This window comes from Temnothorax nylanderi, unplaced genomic scaffold (assembly GCF_030848795.1).
Source record: "Temnothorax nylanderi isolate EJ_2023f unplaced genomic scaffold, tnyl_v1.0 TNYL_tig0006_pilon, whole genome shotgun sequence".
Lineage (NCBI taxonomy): Eukaryota > Metazoa > Arthropoda > Insecta > Hymenoptera > Formicidae > Temnothorax > Temnothorax nylanderi.
The window spans coordinates 830,565-849,109 of NW_027249068.1; the positions used below are offsets into that span (position 1 = coordinate 830,565).

At 39.6% G+C, this 18,545-nt stretch overlaps 3 protein-coding genes and 1 long non-coding RNA gene across 6 annotated transcripts in view; 3 read left to right on the plus strand and 1 right to left on the minus strand.

The window, feature by feature from the left end:
* Positions 1 to 2,269: 2,269 nt before the first annotated feature.
* LOC139777860 (c-Myc-binding protein homolog) lies at positions 2,270 to 5,274 on the plus strand. Its single transcript, XM_071715516.1, has 3 exons — positions 2,270 to 2,398; positions 4,370 to 4,491; positions 4,763 to 5,274. The coding sequence occupies exons 1-3, from the start codon at positions 2,312 to 2,314 to the stop codon at positions 4,908 to 4,910; spliced, it is 357 nt and encodes a 118-aa protein (XP_071571617.1). The 5' UTR covers positions 2,270 to 2,311; the 3' UTR covers positions 4,911 to 5,274.
* Positions 5,247 to 7,093, minus strand: Mgr (prefoldin subunit mgr). Its single transcript, XM_071715503.1, has 3 exons — positions 6,934 to 7,093; positions 5,868 to 6,391; positions 5,247 to 5,723 (listed from the first exon to the last, which is right to left on the minus strand). The coding sequence occupies exons 1-2, from the start codon at positions 7,015 to 7,017 to the stop codon at positions 5,912 to 5,914; spliced, it is 564 nt and encodes a 187-aa protein (XP_071571604.1). The 5' UTR covers positions 7,018 to 7,093; the 3' UTR covers positions 5,247 to 5,723; positions 5,868 to 5,911.
* Positions 7,094 to 8,638: 1,545 nt separating this feature from the next.
* Positions 8,639 to 9,875, plus strand: LOC139777744 (uncharacterized). Its single transcript, XR_011719425.1, has 3 exons — positions 8,639 to 9,092; positions 9,307 to 9,387; positions 9,763 to 9,875. It is a non-coding gene; the product is annotated as an uncharacterized lncRNA (long non-coding RNA).
* A 4,692-nt stretch (positions 9,876 to 14,567) lies between these two features.
* Sev (receptor protein-tyrosine kinase sevenless) overlaps positions 14,568 to 18,545 on the plus strand; it is a 35,331-nt gene continuing 31,353 nt past the window's right edge. For all 3 annotated transcript variants that reach the window (XM_071715287.1, XM_071715296.1, XM_071715312.1), the window contains exon 1: positions 14,568 to 15,852. In XM_071715287.1, the coding sequence (XP_071571388.1) occupies positions 15,694 to 15,852 (159 nt within the window). In that variant the 5' untranslated portion in view covers positions 14,568 to 15,693. The remainder of the gene's footprint in view (positions 15,853 to 18,545) is intronic.

An 18,545-nucleotide genomic window follows, 5' to 3' on the forward strand; every position in this document is an offset into this window, starting at 1 on the left:
TGCTCGTTCGACAGACGTCGATAATTCCGCTAACGCTCGCTCGAATACGCCGCAACGGCAATAAAGTACCGTGAATTACCTTTGCAAGCTAAGAAGACCATTCGGAATTCGCTATCGCGAGTATCGTTTGATGATGTTCATCATCATAAGCTCTCAAACGAGGATTTTTTTTTTCATCTTAACGGTTTATCATGCAATTTTATTTCTAGTCATTCGAGTACCGGATCGGATCTCGCACGTACCAATATAATATATTAAACTTTTTTTCCGAAGATATATTAATAAAGAACCAGTATCGGGTAAGACAATAAAGGAGATAAAATTTTGTCTAGATAAATAGTGCAACAGAGGATGCTGGATGTAAGTTTCGGGAAAAAATAGGAGTGACTCGCTTTCAGGTGCATAAGAACGAGTCATTTAAAAATAGAGATGAGAGTATGAATAACACACTTGGTTTGCGACTGTTATTAACGCGTGGGCGTTAAATAGTCTTGCTATTTATTATTAATTACAAAATTATATTCCTGCGGACAGTGAGAATATTTCGAGGTATGCGAGTACTGGCGGTGTCCCGCATGAAAAGTGCATACGGCGTATTGAACGTGCAGACATAGAAAACAAACGCACGTGGGATTCGTCCATAAACCACGCACAGCTGCAACGGCGACGTTGCAGTTGTAAATATGTATACGTCATGCGCGCACGCGGATGTGTTAAACCGAGTTGCCATCCGCAACTTGGAAAAATTTTATTCCGACTTTCCCTTTCGCTCGAGCAAGCGACGATGTAACATATCGTCGTTGTCATACATATTACATCATTGTCAAACATCACAGCCGCATTTGATTCTTGCGATAAAGTTAAGTGAGTGCAGATTATAAACTTAAGTAACATTATATTATGTATAGTTATTAGATAAAGATATATAAAACGATCCTCTGTACAAATCCTAATAATATAATTGTTTCGAAAATATATTATAGTATGTTGGTGCTATTTTTGTGCATTTTTTAAATGTTTTACGTATGCAGATATTCTTAGAAAAATAATAAAAAAATACGTAATACTATTACAATTCTTAAATATCTGTATTCGAATAAAACAAATAAAAATGGCTTAAGATCACTCATGACTGTAAATGTGACATCTCGTAACGTTAGATGTCTTTTAATTAAATAATTTAATTTAAAATTAAGATACTACTAAAAAAACAAACATTATAAGTATTTAATTTAATAAAAAATGTCTTCATATCTATTTCTTCCAGCTCAATTTTAGCTTTAGTTTTTTTCTCCTTCCATAGCTTACAAACTATAAAAATATTGATATTTGATGACTACTCTTCTTTGTTGATAATTAAATACTTAATATAATTTCCATATATACACCTCTGAAAGTGTCCGATTATTTGGACACTCGGTACGCAATATGCGCATTATAAAGCGAGTCCTAATATATATCGATGAGAATAATATCGTCGTTACTCTTCGGCGCAAATGTGTGCAGCCTCATAAGCCAATGTAGTATGTAAGGAAGGGACATACAAAGACTCACGTATAAGTAGTATGGAATAGGATGGGTAGATCCGAAAGGACAGAACCACAGACCTCTTCTGGTACCGTCTCGTATGTGGTGACTCAGGAAGGCGGCCAGGATCACCCAGGAAGTGTGTTCCAATAGAGGAGAGTGGAAGGCATTGGAAAATGAGATGAAAAGTATCCACAGTACAATAGGAACGGTGGTGCAGTGTAGGAAAGGTCGCTTTTGCAAATGCGTGGCATCCTGAAAGAATAAAAAATACAAGATCAAGGATAAGAATAGAAAAAAAATAAGGATTTATATGCACAGAAGTAAATATATATGCAAAAAATGAATTAAATAACAAGAATCGGAATATCAAATAAAATAATCCTTTTAATTGCTCACATCTACATTAACAACTTTTATTTCAAAACAATTTTTGAGATAAAAGTTATGAATTTATAATTTTTATTGTTATTTAATATTTACAATTATTACTTGTATACAATATTTTTCAATGATTCAATTTGAATCTTATTTTAATAATTTTATTACATTAATAATTTACAAAATAAAGATTAATACACCGCACATTTCCTCGTGTTATTAATAAATATTCCGCGAGTATATTAGAAACTGTGTCGTTAATATATTCTCCGCTTATCGTTATCGCTCATCCGAATTCCAAGGTTAATTCTCGAATGGTTCGCATATATATATATATATATGTTACTCCCAGTCACTCACATGGATGTGCCAGCTGCGCGCCGCGATAAAGTGATCCAGATCAATGAAGGACGCCAGCAAGAAGCAGGAGAATACGCTGTTCAGATTGCGCGCGACTGACTTCCGCGAGAGGACGACGATCAACGTCCAGGTGAGACCGCCCACCGTCGCGTGCGTCGCATTGTCGAGCGCAGCGCGCGCCGACTCGCTCCTGCCGTACCTCAGCCCGAAATCGCCGAGAACCGAACAAGCGCCGATCGCGCACGTCAGGAGCGCGCGCGACCAAAACTCGCGCCACATCGCGCGATCGCGCACGGTTTTTCTTTTCCCTCGAGCGAGATCGACGAGGCTGTCGTGCGGGGCGACCGTAAATCTCGAACGTAATACCGGCAATACCGCGTTTCCGCGATCAACCCTCGGAGCGCGACGATTGTAAACCGAATACTTGCTGATGACGGTCCGCCATCTTGATTACGCGCGGGGGTAGGTGCGCGGCAGGTCAGCTGAGCCGCGGCGGCGCGCGAAATCGCGAACTGCAATCTTTGAATTGCAATCGAGCTTCGTATTCTTTCGGAGATTGAATAATTCTTCCGTGGAAAAATGAATCTTCTGTCGATCGGAACGATTTTATTGTCACGTATAGAGGATTATCTTAGCCCATTCAAATGCATTAAAATTATGAATAAATGTCAAAAAATTGATTTCAGTTCTTAATGTAAAAGCATCTCTTGGGACATCATTATTCTTGAATTGAATCAACGATCGCAAGATAACATTCATTTATAGACAGATTCACATTTGCAGCTTTTTATGAAATAAAATAAACTTTTTTATCATTCTTTTTTAAAAAGAATAAGTTACTTTTCAAATATGTTTGACTGTCCATGTGGGTGATGGACAAAAATACAACTTTTCAGCAATATAAAGATATTATTATTGCATCATAAATATTGTTTATATTTATCAAGCATCTGTATAATAAATTTAAAATCCTGTAAATTGTCGATGAGATATTTATATCGACAATCGATAATGCCCATCTCTCGAATTATCCCATTATCCCCGGATTCATTTCGTGGTCAATCACGTGAAGTTTTTCACGCTTCCATTCCTAGGGGAAAATTATTATGCGCGACTGCCGCCCACTGCCGCCCGACGGCGCCATGTTCTGTCTACTCATATCTCATTGTACATACGTCTATGGCGTGATAAGAGACAAGCGTTTGGTTTGGCGTTAATTTGGCTGTGAGCTGTGACCACGCATCCGTTCGCTGTTGGTAAGCTGCTCCTCCGGCTCCTCGCGGACCATTTCTCTCGAAAGAGGCTCGAGTGAGAGAAAGCCGTTCGGAAATCCGTCACGATGGTAATTATCCAATTAATCGTTTAATCTGTCTTCGCCGCTTGAAGACGATCGTCGGCCTCGTGCCGGATTTGAAACGGTACACGCGTCGTTTACGTGCCGCCGTTTTATTTTCGGAACGTCGATCGTTCCCCCCTCCCCCCCCCCCCCCGGTATGGGCTATAATTGCGTTGTACGTATAGTATATGCACGTATATCTATTTACCGATAATTTAATGTACATTAGCGCGTGCATTAAATTCGGGATGCTTTTCTTCTCTTTGGAAATTGCGATTGTCTTGGTGAAAAGAAATGGCTTGGAGAGAATTTCATTAAAAGGTGTGCCGGGCGGTAGAAACCGATTAGACATTCCAAGACAAACTACAGCCGACCTGTGCAATGTTTTATGCCGGTTTTATGTTCATTGGCTGCATTCTTTTTAACGCTTTCAGCGTTGAAAGCATTGCTCCATCTCTACTTGATATTCGATATGCAACGAAGATAAGAATGATGCTTACAGCGCTGATGACGTCAAAAGGAATGCAGCCTGATGCAGCCATTTGATCTCTGTGCAGACCAGAAAAATTATGAAAAATTCCTTTCAAAATGTCTTTATTCGTCCATATGATTTATGCATGAAATTCGGATATTTCTTGCGAAGCTTATGATATACTTACATTTGATATGCGTTTTGCACTGGTTTGTTGGAATGCATCAACCGATTGTTATCTTGTATTTTCTTTTTTGTGAGATGAATAATGAAGTCCTTTTTTTGCTTTACAGTCGGTCACTGCCAAACGAGAGGAGTTTCGCAAGTATCTGGAGAGGTCTGGCGTCATGGATGCCCTCACAAAGATACTCGTCTCACTCTACGAAGAGGTTGAAAAGCCAACTGATGCTTTAGAGTATCCTTTTCTGATTGTGAACTAAGATTCAACATTGTTTAATGTCACATCTTTCAGTCTAAGCTTCAAGAGAGAGAAATATTTAAGTTGATTTTAGTCGAGCCATCAGCTCGATATATAGCTTCTATGCTCTCCTCCTATATGAGAAATGTTTACTTTCTGATAGTATACTATTATGAAGTTAATTAGTTATGTCCTATTGCTCTTATTCAGAGCATCTTCGAACTGTTATCAAAAACGTTAGTGTTATTTCCTTAACTATATACTACAGCTATATACGTAAGAATCTCGGCGGTACCGCGGATAATACTTCGGATATCGACAACTTAAAGAAAGAATTGGAAGAGTCCAAAGCCAAAATTGCTGAATTAAAATCAAAATTAGTAGAGTATGAACAGGATGAAGTGACGGCCGAGTAACCGTGGCGGAAAACATATCTTCGACCAGAGTTCATGCTAGTCTTCTTGTTTTTTTTGGACACTGACTTTTCTAAAAAGTCAGTCTGACTATGTGCCTTATTATTATAATAAATGACGTTTAATAATGTTAGACTATAAGATAAATTACTAAACTTCCGTGTAATACATTCCATTACATGTTCATTCATTCATGTATCTTTATTTAAGAAAAATGGCAATTTAGCTGTTAGTTTTCATATGGATTTCTTTTCTAAGAACAAATTTGTGATGTAAAGTATTTGACATGCGTACTTAATGTCACGTGTCGTTTGTACAGAATAGATCTCAGGACACAAATAAAATATTTCTTTTACGTTTATTATAATACATGTATTCTTAAATGTAATATCATTTATTGCCTTTGTAATCGGAATGAGATTTTTTTTAATTAGGATTTGTACAATATAGATATAAGATCAATCTGTGAAGGATGGTAGATGAAAAATATTTTTAGTAATTAATATTACAAAAATTTAGACATCTAGACATATTTGTAATATATGGAGGGGTTAAAGCCATAGTGGTGCAAGTCAATTTTTTTGACCACTTTTTTTTTCTTCTTTTTTCAACATATCTGCATGTGTAGACTGCATCTATGAACTTAACTCGATAGGTTAAAAAAAGTGACTTACACCACTATGGCTTTAACCCCTCCATATATAAATATTGATGTGTCACAAGAGTTTATAATTAAATAAGTTTCTGAGTCTTTTATTCTAGGAATTTCAATAGTGCTGTGTATTGATGAATTTTATTCTTCATATAGTAGATATTCTGAAATATACAATGATATTAAACATGATGAAGAGAAAAGTAATAGGAATTTGAATATGCACGTGTGTAAAAAGAGATTGAGTTGAATAGAGAAAATGTTTTTATATTGTGTGTATATATATTTTTCAATTTTCAGAAAATTACCTTCTTGTTTTAGGCAAATCCGAGTACGAGTAAGATGAATGATTTCATGTGGGTTTTGCCGCTTGTCTGCGCTTTACTTCCCAATTATAGATACGTGCCATATTCACTTCCATGGTGGTATACTGATCTCGGACGAAGTCCAGATCGTGCTCTACGTATCCTAAATTCTTCTTGGCCGCCTCAATATTTTTGGTCAGCACTTCCTGTGCGTCATCTAAGGTATATTCTAGCATGACATTAGCACCCAGCCATAAACACACTTTGTCAGTAGGCGGTATTATGGCTTTTGCGTAAACCTGTTCCGATAATAAAAATTGCGTTTCTAAGCTACTGTTCTCGGCCTGCAGTTTCTCGATCATTTCTAGAGATCTTTGTAGATCTGGTATCTGTGTTTTTAAGCGTCTTCGTTTGTTGACTAGGTTAAACTCCATAAACTTGTACTTCCCATGGCTCTCGTCGAGTTTTCTGAGTACCTTGTCCACGGATTCGTTTTCTGGCTTCGCCATGAAAGCCTCGACATCGTCCTGAAATCATTGCGACGCATGTCAGATCATAACCTCAATTTAGTGGATGTTTTTAAATTACAGGATACATTTTATTTCAGAAAAAGATGATATTTAATTATAATTATGAATAAAGACAATCACAAGAACAGTTTTGTGCAACATGCTTATTCAATCATATGAGGCTTGAATTAACTAAAAAACAAAATAAGAAATAGAATAGCAAGTTTATAATAATAAGGAAACGGTACAGCATGATTTTTTGGTGACCATATAAGGTTCGATCAATCGATTGAAATTTTTTCGTCAGTCAATGCATATCACGTGAAATTTTAATTGTCGACAATAACAAAGAGATTTGCTTCTCAAGGTCCGTATAATATTGCAATACATATCTTTCGTTCGCGCGGAGAGAAAACGATTGACGAAGATTTGTTGCAGAACGATCGGAGCAAGTCAAGACAGTTTCGGAATTTAAGCGATAACTCGGATTTCGCGAATACGTATGACGATACGCGCGCGTACACACAAGTTTAAATTAAATATCAGTAAGTCGTATTTACCACGAAGTCGGCCTCCGGTATGCCGGCGTAGGACTTCCTATCTTTACCAATTTCGTTTTCCACTTTATTGTCACCGTCTTCCATCTTGGATCTTTTGTACACGCTGTATACCTCCGAAGCACGCTCCTGTATCTGTCGCGTCGCACCACTAACGTTAATTCACTTCACGATTCACAGATGCTCTTGCTCGGCTTCGAGCTCGGTTTTCATGAAACGACATTCCTTTGAAAACTCAATGCCATTTTCCAACCCGCTTTCTCACGCGGTAGGTAATTATGAAATGTAAGAAAGATGATTTTGGGGTGTAATAAGATAATTATGAATACAATGCGTTTTTGATCTACAAACCGCATCGTATACTACGCGGAATTTAATAAAGTGAACGAGATTGGAGACGCTATGCAGAGAGCCAGTCAGATCCACTTTCCAAAAGCCGACCATATTGTATGATCGATGGTCCAATCAGGAGAATTTGTTTTCGAAAAGGAAATTTTCTCATTGGCTGCGTTCTGACAATCGACTCCGACATACGACTCGTTGTAGAGCAGTCTTATAGAGAAATGAATATTAAGAAAATTGTTAGATGCATTAAGCCTTTATTAATCTTGCATGCATTATTTGCTGTAGTATCTATCGCATAGTATGGATTCGGCGCTCGGGTATTAATGATTTATAAAAATACGTATTTCGCAGTACTTGTTCGGCCGAAGGCGCGTCGCGCGGGCAACGATTATATTTCTATACGCGAAAGCGACGATTATATATTTCCGAATATCGCAGATAATATCTACCAATTCCCTTTCTTCTTTGTTAAAAACGGAATTATATAATTATATATATTTTTTAATAACCCATATACATTATTATACATATATTAGTGACGCTAATGAGTCTACAAAACGAAATGTGCGATAATAAATCCACCCGAAATCAGTTTTCAAATTCAAGCAAGAGTGAATATTTATTTCAAACGTTAAACGTTTTGTATAACGGCTCGGCGCGGTGTGACGTACATACATACGTGTTTACCGGTTACCCAGCGAGCGCGGGCGCGGGCGGCGCGAATCGCGGGGCGCGCGGTCGCGTTATCATTCGCGCGGCGAGGCTCGAGCGGGACGGACAGCGGTGCGTAGGGGTCCGTGCGTCGTCGTCGCGTTATTAGTTATATTACTTTTCGGAACTCGATCACGGCAACTAGCAAGAGACACGATCATTCGATCTACAAACGATCAGTGATTGCAGGCCCGCACGATCGATCAATTACCGTAATTAACGACTCGTAAATTATCGGAGGCGGCGGTCGTTCGTTTAGGTTAAGATAACCGGCGCAATATTAATTTTAATAATTTACTCGAAAGAGAGATTCAAAGTCGTAGATAATGGGAAGTACAAATGGCTATTTCGTCGCGATGCTCACGGGCGATAATTATTTCATTAGCGGCGCTTGGATTCGAGATTTATATCCGCGTCGTACTTTCAGGTTTCGATGTAGACGTGACTTGTGCGATTCAAATGCGCGGAGTAAGGGCTCAGACACAATGAGAAAAATAAGGAATAAAATAAAGGAATAAGGCATGTTGCATCTCACTTTAATGTACGTGTACTGAAGTGAGATGCGACATTCCCTTATTCCTTATTCCTTTATCCTATTCCTTATTTTTCTCATTGTGTCTGAGCCCTAATACACGGCCCGCCGAAACGGCGCTCGAGTAACTCGGAAAATTACAATATATCCATACGATCGTTTATTCAATAATATGTATAGGTATATCTCGTGGGAAATACGCGTTTGAGAAATATCACGCGTGCAATATTGAGATCCGTTTGCATATTTTCAGACGATTTATCGTATCTTATTTAACCGTTCAGTGCGATTCGAATATATCGTATCGCGCGTAAAGTTGGCAGCCACTTTGACAATAATCCTTTTTATTAACGCGACTTCGTGAACGGACTCCGAGTCGAGCAGCGTCGCAGCGCGTTTAATTTATAAATTAACATTGTATAACGAGCCACGTAATTCGATATTGATCAAATCAAGGTAGGACAACGTAAATTCGACGTTCGTACAGAGATGAATAGTGGAAAACGTATATCTGAAGAGAGTTTACGATCGAAATCTATCGCTCGGGCAGTTACGGGTTATGGGCAAATCGCAGGTACGCATAATATCTTTCGTACGCATAATGGTACTTTTCTCGTGTTATTCTTTCCGTCGCTATATACGATAAAATACATGCATAATCGTGTACAGGAATATATAACAAAGTACGCGCCGCGTGCAATTAATGTCGCGATTAACGGAAGTGCCGTGCAAAGTGCCGCGCGATTGCTGCATTCTAATGACTCTTATAGCGTATTTTCGTGAGGCAGGTGTTTCGTGAGTGCAACAACGAGAAAACGAGAGGAGGAGGAGGCCAGGGAGGCATCGGGCGACAGCGGAGCAACCATGAGGTGAGCATCTCCTAATTTATTATATATATTTATTATTCCTAGGATTAATTGTTGCATAGTACTGTTCTATATTATTATTGCATAATGTATATGTTACATATTTTAGATTAATTTTGAAAAATAGTCAAAATATCGAGTAGAATATTTGTAAAATATTTGTTTAATATTGATGACATACGTGAAATATTTCAACATGTTTAAGATTTATAACTGTTTGGATTGGATAAGGATTAAATTTTTATTATTAAAATTTGATATGTAATATAACATATAAAAAATTTTATCAAAGCTAATATTTAACAGAGCGTATTATCGAAAATTATGTATTATTAATTACGTTGCAAAATACAATTTAGATATATTTGTATTTTACAGATTCGCGTCTTACATACTACAACTCCGCTGCTGCGCATCATACCGTTGAGTTTGTAATTATTTTTTATCTTAATCTTTGAGGTAATGGATTTGTAAATATATTGTATAACAATTCTTTTTCGATAATTATTAGTATGCAAAAGAATTATATTAAATTATCTAACAAATACCTTAAATTACGAATAAGCAGCAGCAATGAAATATTGTATTATTTATTTTTATTTACTACTGTAAACTGCTTCACATCTAAATTTTATGTTTATTTCTGGTTATATTAAAACTATATTTAAGAAAATAAAAATTGAAATTAAGAATATAAGAATATTATAGATAGATATAATGTTTTTTATAAATCTATTACCTTAATTTTAATGGATGAGCTGGGATACATTATTATAAATATGTAACTCTGGAATATTCATTATACATATTTGACGCAATCGGTTTTTTTACATAAAATCGTAATTAATGCAAATTTATAGCTTACAAGTAAAATTACAAGTAAGAATAGATGTTTTTATTATCACGTGTAAACAATATTTGCTATTATTTTATTATCATTAATAAATATTTGCGGCGTATCAGAATGATGTTTTATCGGCACTGTCGGAAAATAAACGTGGCTTATACGTAGTACCAATTTCGAAAATGGATGTGTACGGAAATGGCGATAGTGTACAGGAGTAGGTTTCGACGGTCCCACGAAAAAGGCCGGGATGGCCTCTCTCACCGTCTCTCAGGCAGTCTCTCTGACCACACGAAATTTAATTGCGTCGATTCGTGGCGGACTCTGTCGATAATTTATGTAATCACTTAGCATACCGCTCATGATAAATGGAAAAAATTGCTAATTAACGCCTATATTTACTTTTGAATAATTTTTATACACACATTTATACGTCCAACGAATTATAATGAAAATAGCGCGTCATTAAATTAAGACAATCTTATCACAAATTTTGACAAAATTATCCCTCTGTCTGTATACTTGGGTCTAAGGGCGTCCAAGCCAAAATATCTGCTCGTAACTGTAAAACTTGCAAGCCTGCCAGAAAATATTAAATAACCGATGTTTATCAAAATGACTATAAAATCGTCAACTACAATGCAGACAGATGTTTCATGATTTTTTTTCAGATTTTTAAAAATACTTTAAGGTAGGGAAAAATATAATGTCGAACGTGACCCATGTATACACTCCGAGGATACAAAAAAATGTATACAGACGGAGGGTTAAAGATCAATTGCGATTTTTTTTCAAGGGCCTCCCCAATGCGAAAGTGCGATATGCTCATAGAGATATGACAATCCCGATAGCTGCGTTCGATCTAAATTAGGTGTCCACCCGCACCCCACATATGTCGTGTGCATTCGCGCACGAACGGCCCAACGGACATCGCATTTATCATTGGCTCAGGGCGCATTCCTCCTCTCTATACACTTTATTGGGCCTAATAGACCCGAATTATGGTGTATTGAGCGAAGCGGGGTGGATCTAGCGCTGTCTAGACGACTCACGCCTAAAAGCCGCTCTTTTCGTCCAGCAATTGCTTTGCATGCAAAACAAAGCAGTCGCCGCCGCGAATTAAACCGCCAGTTGTTACAGTCGATCCCCTTCTCCGCCCTCTTCCGCTCTAACAATTAGCATAATTTTGTTACGCTCTGTATCGAACTGAATTCGGGAAATTGCTCTGATTTTACCGCATAAATTACGATACGTTACACGTATTTGTCGAACGTCGATACTATTTCGATGAGTTAACAATATTTGATGTTATCGCATTAGTCCTTCTATCTATTAACGAGTGAATATCTCTAATTTCACTTCTTTTAACGGAAGACATCATAAAGAGGATTATGTAAAACGGAGAATTCTCCGTCACATCGACCGGGAAAAATTAACGCCGCTTGTTCCTGCGAGCCACGGTGGAAAGGTCGGGATCGGGCGCGGAGGGAGAGATCGGCGAGAATTAATGTTTCGGGGGCGCGAGCGAGATCCAGAGCGCAATGCACGCATCGCGTTATGAGACGATAGCACAGATCCGTGGCACGTTCAGTTGGAAACTCAATGGCGGTTACAGGTTACCTAGGGCTTCCTGCGGAAATGGCCAATATACACCTCCGACCTCCAACGGCTCCGACTCGCTCGGCCCGATCGCGCGAGCGCGAGCGTATGTACTTGGATCGCCGCGCGCTCCTGGTCGTCCACGGACGTGCGCTCGTACCCCATGCCATGCGCGTACGATCGCCCTGCCGCTCGACACGCACTCGTTACGGCTCATCATTGAGTGATCTATGCGCCAGCAACAAACGCTATATCCTTAATCCGTTCTAGTTGCGTCGATCCTACCGCGCGTGCTGGACGGAAAAGCTAATGCCGTTATCTTCGAGAGGCCTTCGTCGCTTTCCTCCGAGAAAAACTTTCCTACCTTTGATTCAGTTAACACTGTCGCTGTGTATTTGATACGGAAAGAATGGTTCTACGCCGAATTATCTAAAAATGTAGCTAGACGCAGGTCGGAAAATAATTTATTGGACCATCAAAATAATTACGTTAGGACGTTCAAGCATATGATGATAATGCTGCAAAGCGTTTTGACATTCTAGCAACTAGCTTGAGCGTCCTGCAAAATTATTTCGATGGTCCAAGGAAATTATTTTCAGATCTGTTAGCTAAACTTTTAGATACTTTAGCAAAACCGTTCTTTCCGTATATGTAAGCAACAAAAAAAAATCGATAATTAGAGTCAAGACATCGATGATAAGTCAACAAGTGACCCATGCATTACAAATGTCGCTTCGAAATTAATAATTATTATCACATAGAAATCTATCTTCTATTCGTTTCTAAGGAAGATCTTCTTTTAGCTCCGTTAGAATTACAGTGTAGACAAATAATACATATTTCTGTACGCGGCAGATATATGACGTACCTAGACCAAGAATTCGCACATGTTCCGTCTGCCTCGAAGTCAAGCGGCGGCCGAGACATTAACACGTTAAGACTTTAACGCAGATCTAAACTGGACTTTTTCACCATGACCGGCTCGCATTCGTATCGCATAGCTTTCCTTGTTATAACCGCGGTCTCTAGATTCGAACATTTCTCTGCCTTATCGTACTTCTGTGCCTTTGTATATAATATTCCTACAATATTTCTATAATATTCCCTGTTTACCACATTACTGAAACGTTCGGTGTTACTAAAAATACCGTGATATTTATTTAAAAAACGTTGATTTTAAAAATATAGCCGCGTATATGACTCTGTGCGCGAAGAGAACACGATGTATTTTAAACGTATACACATATTTTCTTCTGCTTCTATGGCGTTTTCATGAAAAAGAGTCTTTGAATTCGATGCGTACACGGTGTACGAGTCCAGGATTGAGTCGATCGGTTAGATATACGTTCTCGAGGCAACCTCCTCCGGGTCATCGCGAAGAAAGAAGCGTCGCGCAGCTAACAATGGCACCACAAATACTGCGACCGGCTCTCGTTGTCCCGCAGATTTAATCTGTCGAAATGAATCACCATTTTGATGAGCTCACGGCTAACAAACATGTTCACGAGAATAGCAGTCGATGAGGAGCTAAAGGGTTCGCAGAAGCGCAAGACTGAACCTAAATTTGCCGACAATTACGTTGTAATTTTTTTCCCCTAAGATGCGTTAAAAATGATAAATGAGAAAGAAAATATTATATTGCGGGTTAATATAGTACAAAAGTGAATATTTTTATTACATTTAGCTTTTTCTTTATTATTTCTTAGAGATGCGCTGTATGAAAATCACAAGCAGAATCGATTCCTTCTTTTCGAAGAGGCCGGCTTTGTTTTAACTTTAAATTCCTCTCAGGGTCGAAGGGATATCATTAACAAGTCCTAGGCGTCAAAGATACACAGATTTTGGAGCGATGCACTTTTCTCCGAAGGGTCCGCACGGAAGAATTTCGTTTGACGTTCAAATTTACTTTGTATCACTCGCGACGTGAACCAACTAAGGAACGAAAGTCGCTTTACTTTCCATCTAGTATTGGAATATATGCGGCATTAAATATTATCTCAAAACATTAGTGCCCTGTAACGAATATTTGAAAAAATCTTCTAAAAAAATCTACTTTGCATTGCACTAATCATATCTAGCTACAAAAGAAACGTATTCATTTACCGCGGTCCGCGAATCGGCAGAAAAAAATTTTAAGACAATATTATTTCTATTATTGGATTATTCTTTCATATTCAAGGATTTGCTTTGTGAAATATACGAAATAAGTAAAATATTTTCAGATTTAATTTTCAGTCTGCGTGAGGAAGGGGTGGTATGGAGGGAATCTCTTTCAAGCTGATTTAAAATTGCTTTTGCATTTTATTTAAAGTATAAACGCATCGAATGCAACGGCGAACCGCGAGAGCCTCCTCAAAGCATTCTTTGCCTTTCGCGATGGGTTATATGATTTATGAATGTCCGTTAACCCCCAGACAAGATAATTATCGGTTGCTAGCTAGCGGCACGTGCGAATGGATGAATGAAAGTTTACACGAGGATAGTAAGAACAGGTCAATCTGCCAATTGACCAGCCAGCTACTAGTCGGTACCGCACGAATGGAATGGACGGATCTCTCGGATCTCTCCGGATCGTTCCTCCCTTGCGCTCCCGGTATACCCACACAGAAGCGCGCGGAGTACCTTCGCCGAGGCGAATTGGCCGCAACCGGAGTGCACGCCTTGCACGGCAAGATAAGGGTGCTCGTGGCATGGTGGGGGATGGTTGACTCCGGAGTGGCCATTCGGAGTCAGTTGCTCTTATGCTCGCCAGCCACGAACAGCGCGATCGCGTTGCGCGCCGCTCGGCTCGAACCGCGTGACGCGAACGTCACGGACCGTGTCGGGAACGACGAGGAGAGAAAACAGCGAATTCCGGAGCGCGCGTGTGGTAAAAAAACGAACGCGATAAATTGCGAGTTTCCGCGAAGCTAAAAGTTTGTCGAAGATCACGTGAGGAAGTTCGCGCTCGAATCTGCGCGGCGAAAAAGTGACGGAGGATCCTGCGACCACCGCGGAGGATTGCCGTGAAGGATCGACTTTGGAGAACGTTTCGCAGTGCTAAAGTCAAAGGTGGACTTTGTGCCTGGTGCCGTCGAAGACGAAGTTCCTCGATCGACGCAGTTTGCGACACGATCGTTGCCCGTTTCTTATCGCTCGATCGCTTCGCCGATTGAAAGAAACCGCGGAAGGGGACTGATTATATTAGCGTGTATTGCATTGCCTTGGGTGCAACCGGATGCACGCGCGTCATCGGTTCCCGTCGTGAGAGAGAGAAAAACAGCGCGATTATTTGCTTTTTCGCAGTTCCGTAATTCGATCGTGGGAGACATCGCGAGGAAAATCTGAGAATACAACATTGGGGAGATAAAGAGCTCCATGAGGCGAGCGCGTGGAAAACGGTCTCCCCGCGATAACGAGAAAAATTGATAGCGGCGCGTCCGCGCGCGTGTGCTCGGACGATGCGAATGATCTCGCGCTGGATTCCATTGTTATTGAAATAATTCGACAGCGGTATTGGGACCCACCTCGCGAGAGATAACTGCGCAACGTGCGCTCTCCCGGGACGCCTGGGGTCTCCCCCGCCATTTTTCACCGGATATTTAGCGGAAGTAGCCAATCTGTGGTCCGCAACTCCGACGCACTTGCTGATGCGATCGCTCGGCACGTGACCTCCGCGGCACGTGACGTAACGACGACGGGCGTCGCGACGTGTCGTCGAAGGATCCGCCGGGGGAACATGCGGAGGCATCGTCTCGACTAGCGCGTCTCATTCGCGGATCGTCGAGAGGATCGAGTGAGGAGCGATGACCATCGGCAGCTGAACCGGCCGACCCGGGAAATCGCGCGGAAGCTGATTCGTGCTACGGGGGGGAGGGGGTTATATTATGTTAGGAACGGGATTATGTTTTCTGCTGAAGGTGTTGGTGCTGGCAGGAACGGCCGTCGCCGTCCTGCCGGAGGATCTGGAGGACCGCGTCGTTCTTCCGCCGACCACCCTCCAGGAGAAATGCGCCTACAAATGCCCGGATCTAGACTTTACACAGGTAGGAGATCTCGACCGTGCGATAGGAAGAAGCTATAGATATCAGGGCGCGAGTAAATAATCGACACCTGCGTAATCGAATATAACGCTGGTTTTACGTGTCGAAAGAAAGAGACTCTAAAGTTTAGGGAGAGCAGTTTCTCCTCCTGATGAAAGTCACTTTTAAAAATGGTACCCCTAATGTTACTCTTAGGACAACATTATCAAAGAAATAATGTCACGTTTAATTGCGTATTCCAATGCGGAATATGTCTACTTTCGCTGAGATAAGAAACGGCGCGAATGTACTTTTTTGCACGAGCAAAATGGAAACCGATAATAGATAGCAATTTTGGTAACGAGGCGACAGTTTATTTGCTTGACTCCGGTCTGCAATGTGTACCGAAATTAATAAATAGCTGATAAGCTGCAATGTTGCGCGTTTGCGAACTGATCACGATGTTTTGGCCTGTACGAAATTTTTCGCGCTTATCAGTCTAATTTATGGCTACCTTTAACCGTACTGTCTTGTTGTGCAAATGTACGTTACATTTCTTAAGACACGATTATTTTAATTCGGACAGATATAATATTAATAATAGTGTAACATTAATAAATACGACACGTGATGATCGAATACAGCTGATTAATTATATTTAAAGAAATATTTGAATATTGTTCATTTTTCTCGATAGATGTATATAATGACGTTTGACGTTTTGTGCGTTCGCCAGATGCTTTCTACTCGCCGTCTAATCGGCTTTCACGTCAAGCGCGAGTATTGTCGTCGACGCGACGTGTTAATTAATGAGGAATATTTAAAGATCTTGGCGCTTTGTGATATTCAAAATCTATGTCGGTGAGTCGATTTATCGCACCGGCGACCTAGTTGCATTCCTCGGCGATGCAACGCACGTATGCGTATCCTTGCGGCCGTGACGCAATTTTTCCCATTGAATTGTCAATTTGTCGGAAGCGCAAGAAAATCACTTACCTCGAGTAGACATGCTTAAGTTTGATAGAATCCCGATATTTTCGTTTGAATATCGCAAGCGCACCGATCCTATCCGTCATTCTCAGCAAAAGCGTACTTAGATACCTTGCAGCATTGACAATTGCGATAATCAAGGAAAATAACAAATATCAATGCAAATAATACGCATTATAAAAAATATACATAGCATATTTCAAATTTATTTTAATAATTCTTTATCTGGCGATTTCCACTTTCTATCATTCTCACATGCCTTCCGGACGTTGGTACTTAATATCGAAAATGAAATGACGATGTCAAAAAGGCTCAGGACAAAAGAAAAAGTATCGATGCACTTTGATACTGTCCTAAGCATCCCCAGTTGCAAGCCGAGCGACGACGATGGCACGAAAATGGCTGTGCGCGAGCGGCGAAGGACGTATCAATTTAAGTCCACTCTCCAGCCCGACTGTACCATTCATTAATTAACTTAACTACACGACGGCGCATCATGGCAGCCCATAAGCATAGCGTCGAGGATGAAAGACGAGCACGTAACGGATACAGGGCCATCTAATCCCTTTCTTACGAAGAAGGACGAAAACGTCGTTCTGTCGCGCGCCGCCTTCATCGACTCGGATTATTGTTCATTACATGAATTATATGACCGATCGCATTGTCGTGTCGAGCACCACAACTCCACGCACGATACGAATTTTTCGAAATATTTATAGTTTATTATTTTCTCTTTATAATTAATATAATCTTATTAATTTATACGAAGATTATTATGGATATTACGAAAACGTCAATAAAAAGCATAAACACAATTTTTGAAAATTTTTAAACATGCACTTTATTACATTTTTCGTAATACGTATTATTTTCGTTTTCTGGAATAATTAATATCGTAAACTAGTGAAACTTTTATGAGATAAAAATTATACACGCTCAAATTTTACGAAGAGTATGTTTATAGCAATCAGCATTAAATTTTACTTTCACTTCGTCACTTTCAAGCAGCAAAGTAAACTGATCCATTGCGACAGCGTGCGAAAGGCCTCGGCATGAAAAAGGTTTTAATCAATGCGTTTGACAATTGACGAGAACGAAATTGGTACCAATTATCAATTTAACTCTCCTCAAAAAGATCGCCGCCAACGTGCATTCTGGTATCAGATCGTTGCTCAACTTTGTGTGCAATCCGGAGGTTTTTTCTCAGTTATGTGTCATCCTATCATATCAAACAAAACGATAATTTTTTCCTTAGTTCTATATTATTTCGATAAGAGCATATGACAATTATTTCAAAGATCCATAAGTATCAAATTAAAAACAATGCTTTTTTATGTGATTATCGACAACGTCTGGCAATACAAATTAACAGCATGAGAAATAATTTTGAACGATTGCAAGTAAAATAATTTTAATGAGTACGTTTAAACTAATCTTCAATTATATTATTATTAATATTAAATTTAATGCGGTTTTACATATTGTGACACTCTATTTCTCGATCTCTCATGACAAATAGATGCAGGCCGCGCGCGAACTGGCGGAAGAATTAATATTTACTAATTAGTTTTACGACAGTTGCGCGATATTATAAGTCATCGAACTCTCGAATCACAACCCTTCCTCGTTCGCGCGCTTGGCGAATCAATTATTCTGCCGCCGCCAGATAAAGGAAGAAGCGTGATCCACAAAAAATCACTTTCTTCGATCCCTTATCTATAGTGCAT

Excerpts from the sequence above, each read along its gene's own strand:
- LOC139777860 (XM_071715516.1), top strand. The coding sequence starts at position 2,312 with ATGAAGGACGCCAGCAAGAAGCAGGAGAATACGCTGTTCAGATTGCGC. Across the intron at positions 2,399-4,369 it reads GGACGACGATCAACGTCCAG|TCGGTCACTGCCAAACGAGA; the intron begins GTGAGACCGCCC and ends TTTGCTTTACAG. Across the intron at positions 4,492-4,762 it reads AAGCCAACTGATGCTTTAGA|CTATATACGTAAGAATCTCG; the intron begins GTATCCTTTTCT and ends TATATACTACAG.
- Mgr (XM_071715503.1), bottom strand. The coding sequence starts at position 7,017 with ATGGAAGACGGTGACAATAAAGTGGAAAACGAAATTGGTAAAGATAGG. Across the intron at positions 6,392-6,933 it reads TACCGGAGGCCGACTTCGTG|GACGATGTCGAGGCTTTCAT; the intron begins GTAAATACGACT and ends CAATGATTTCAG.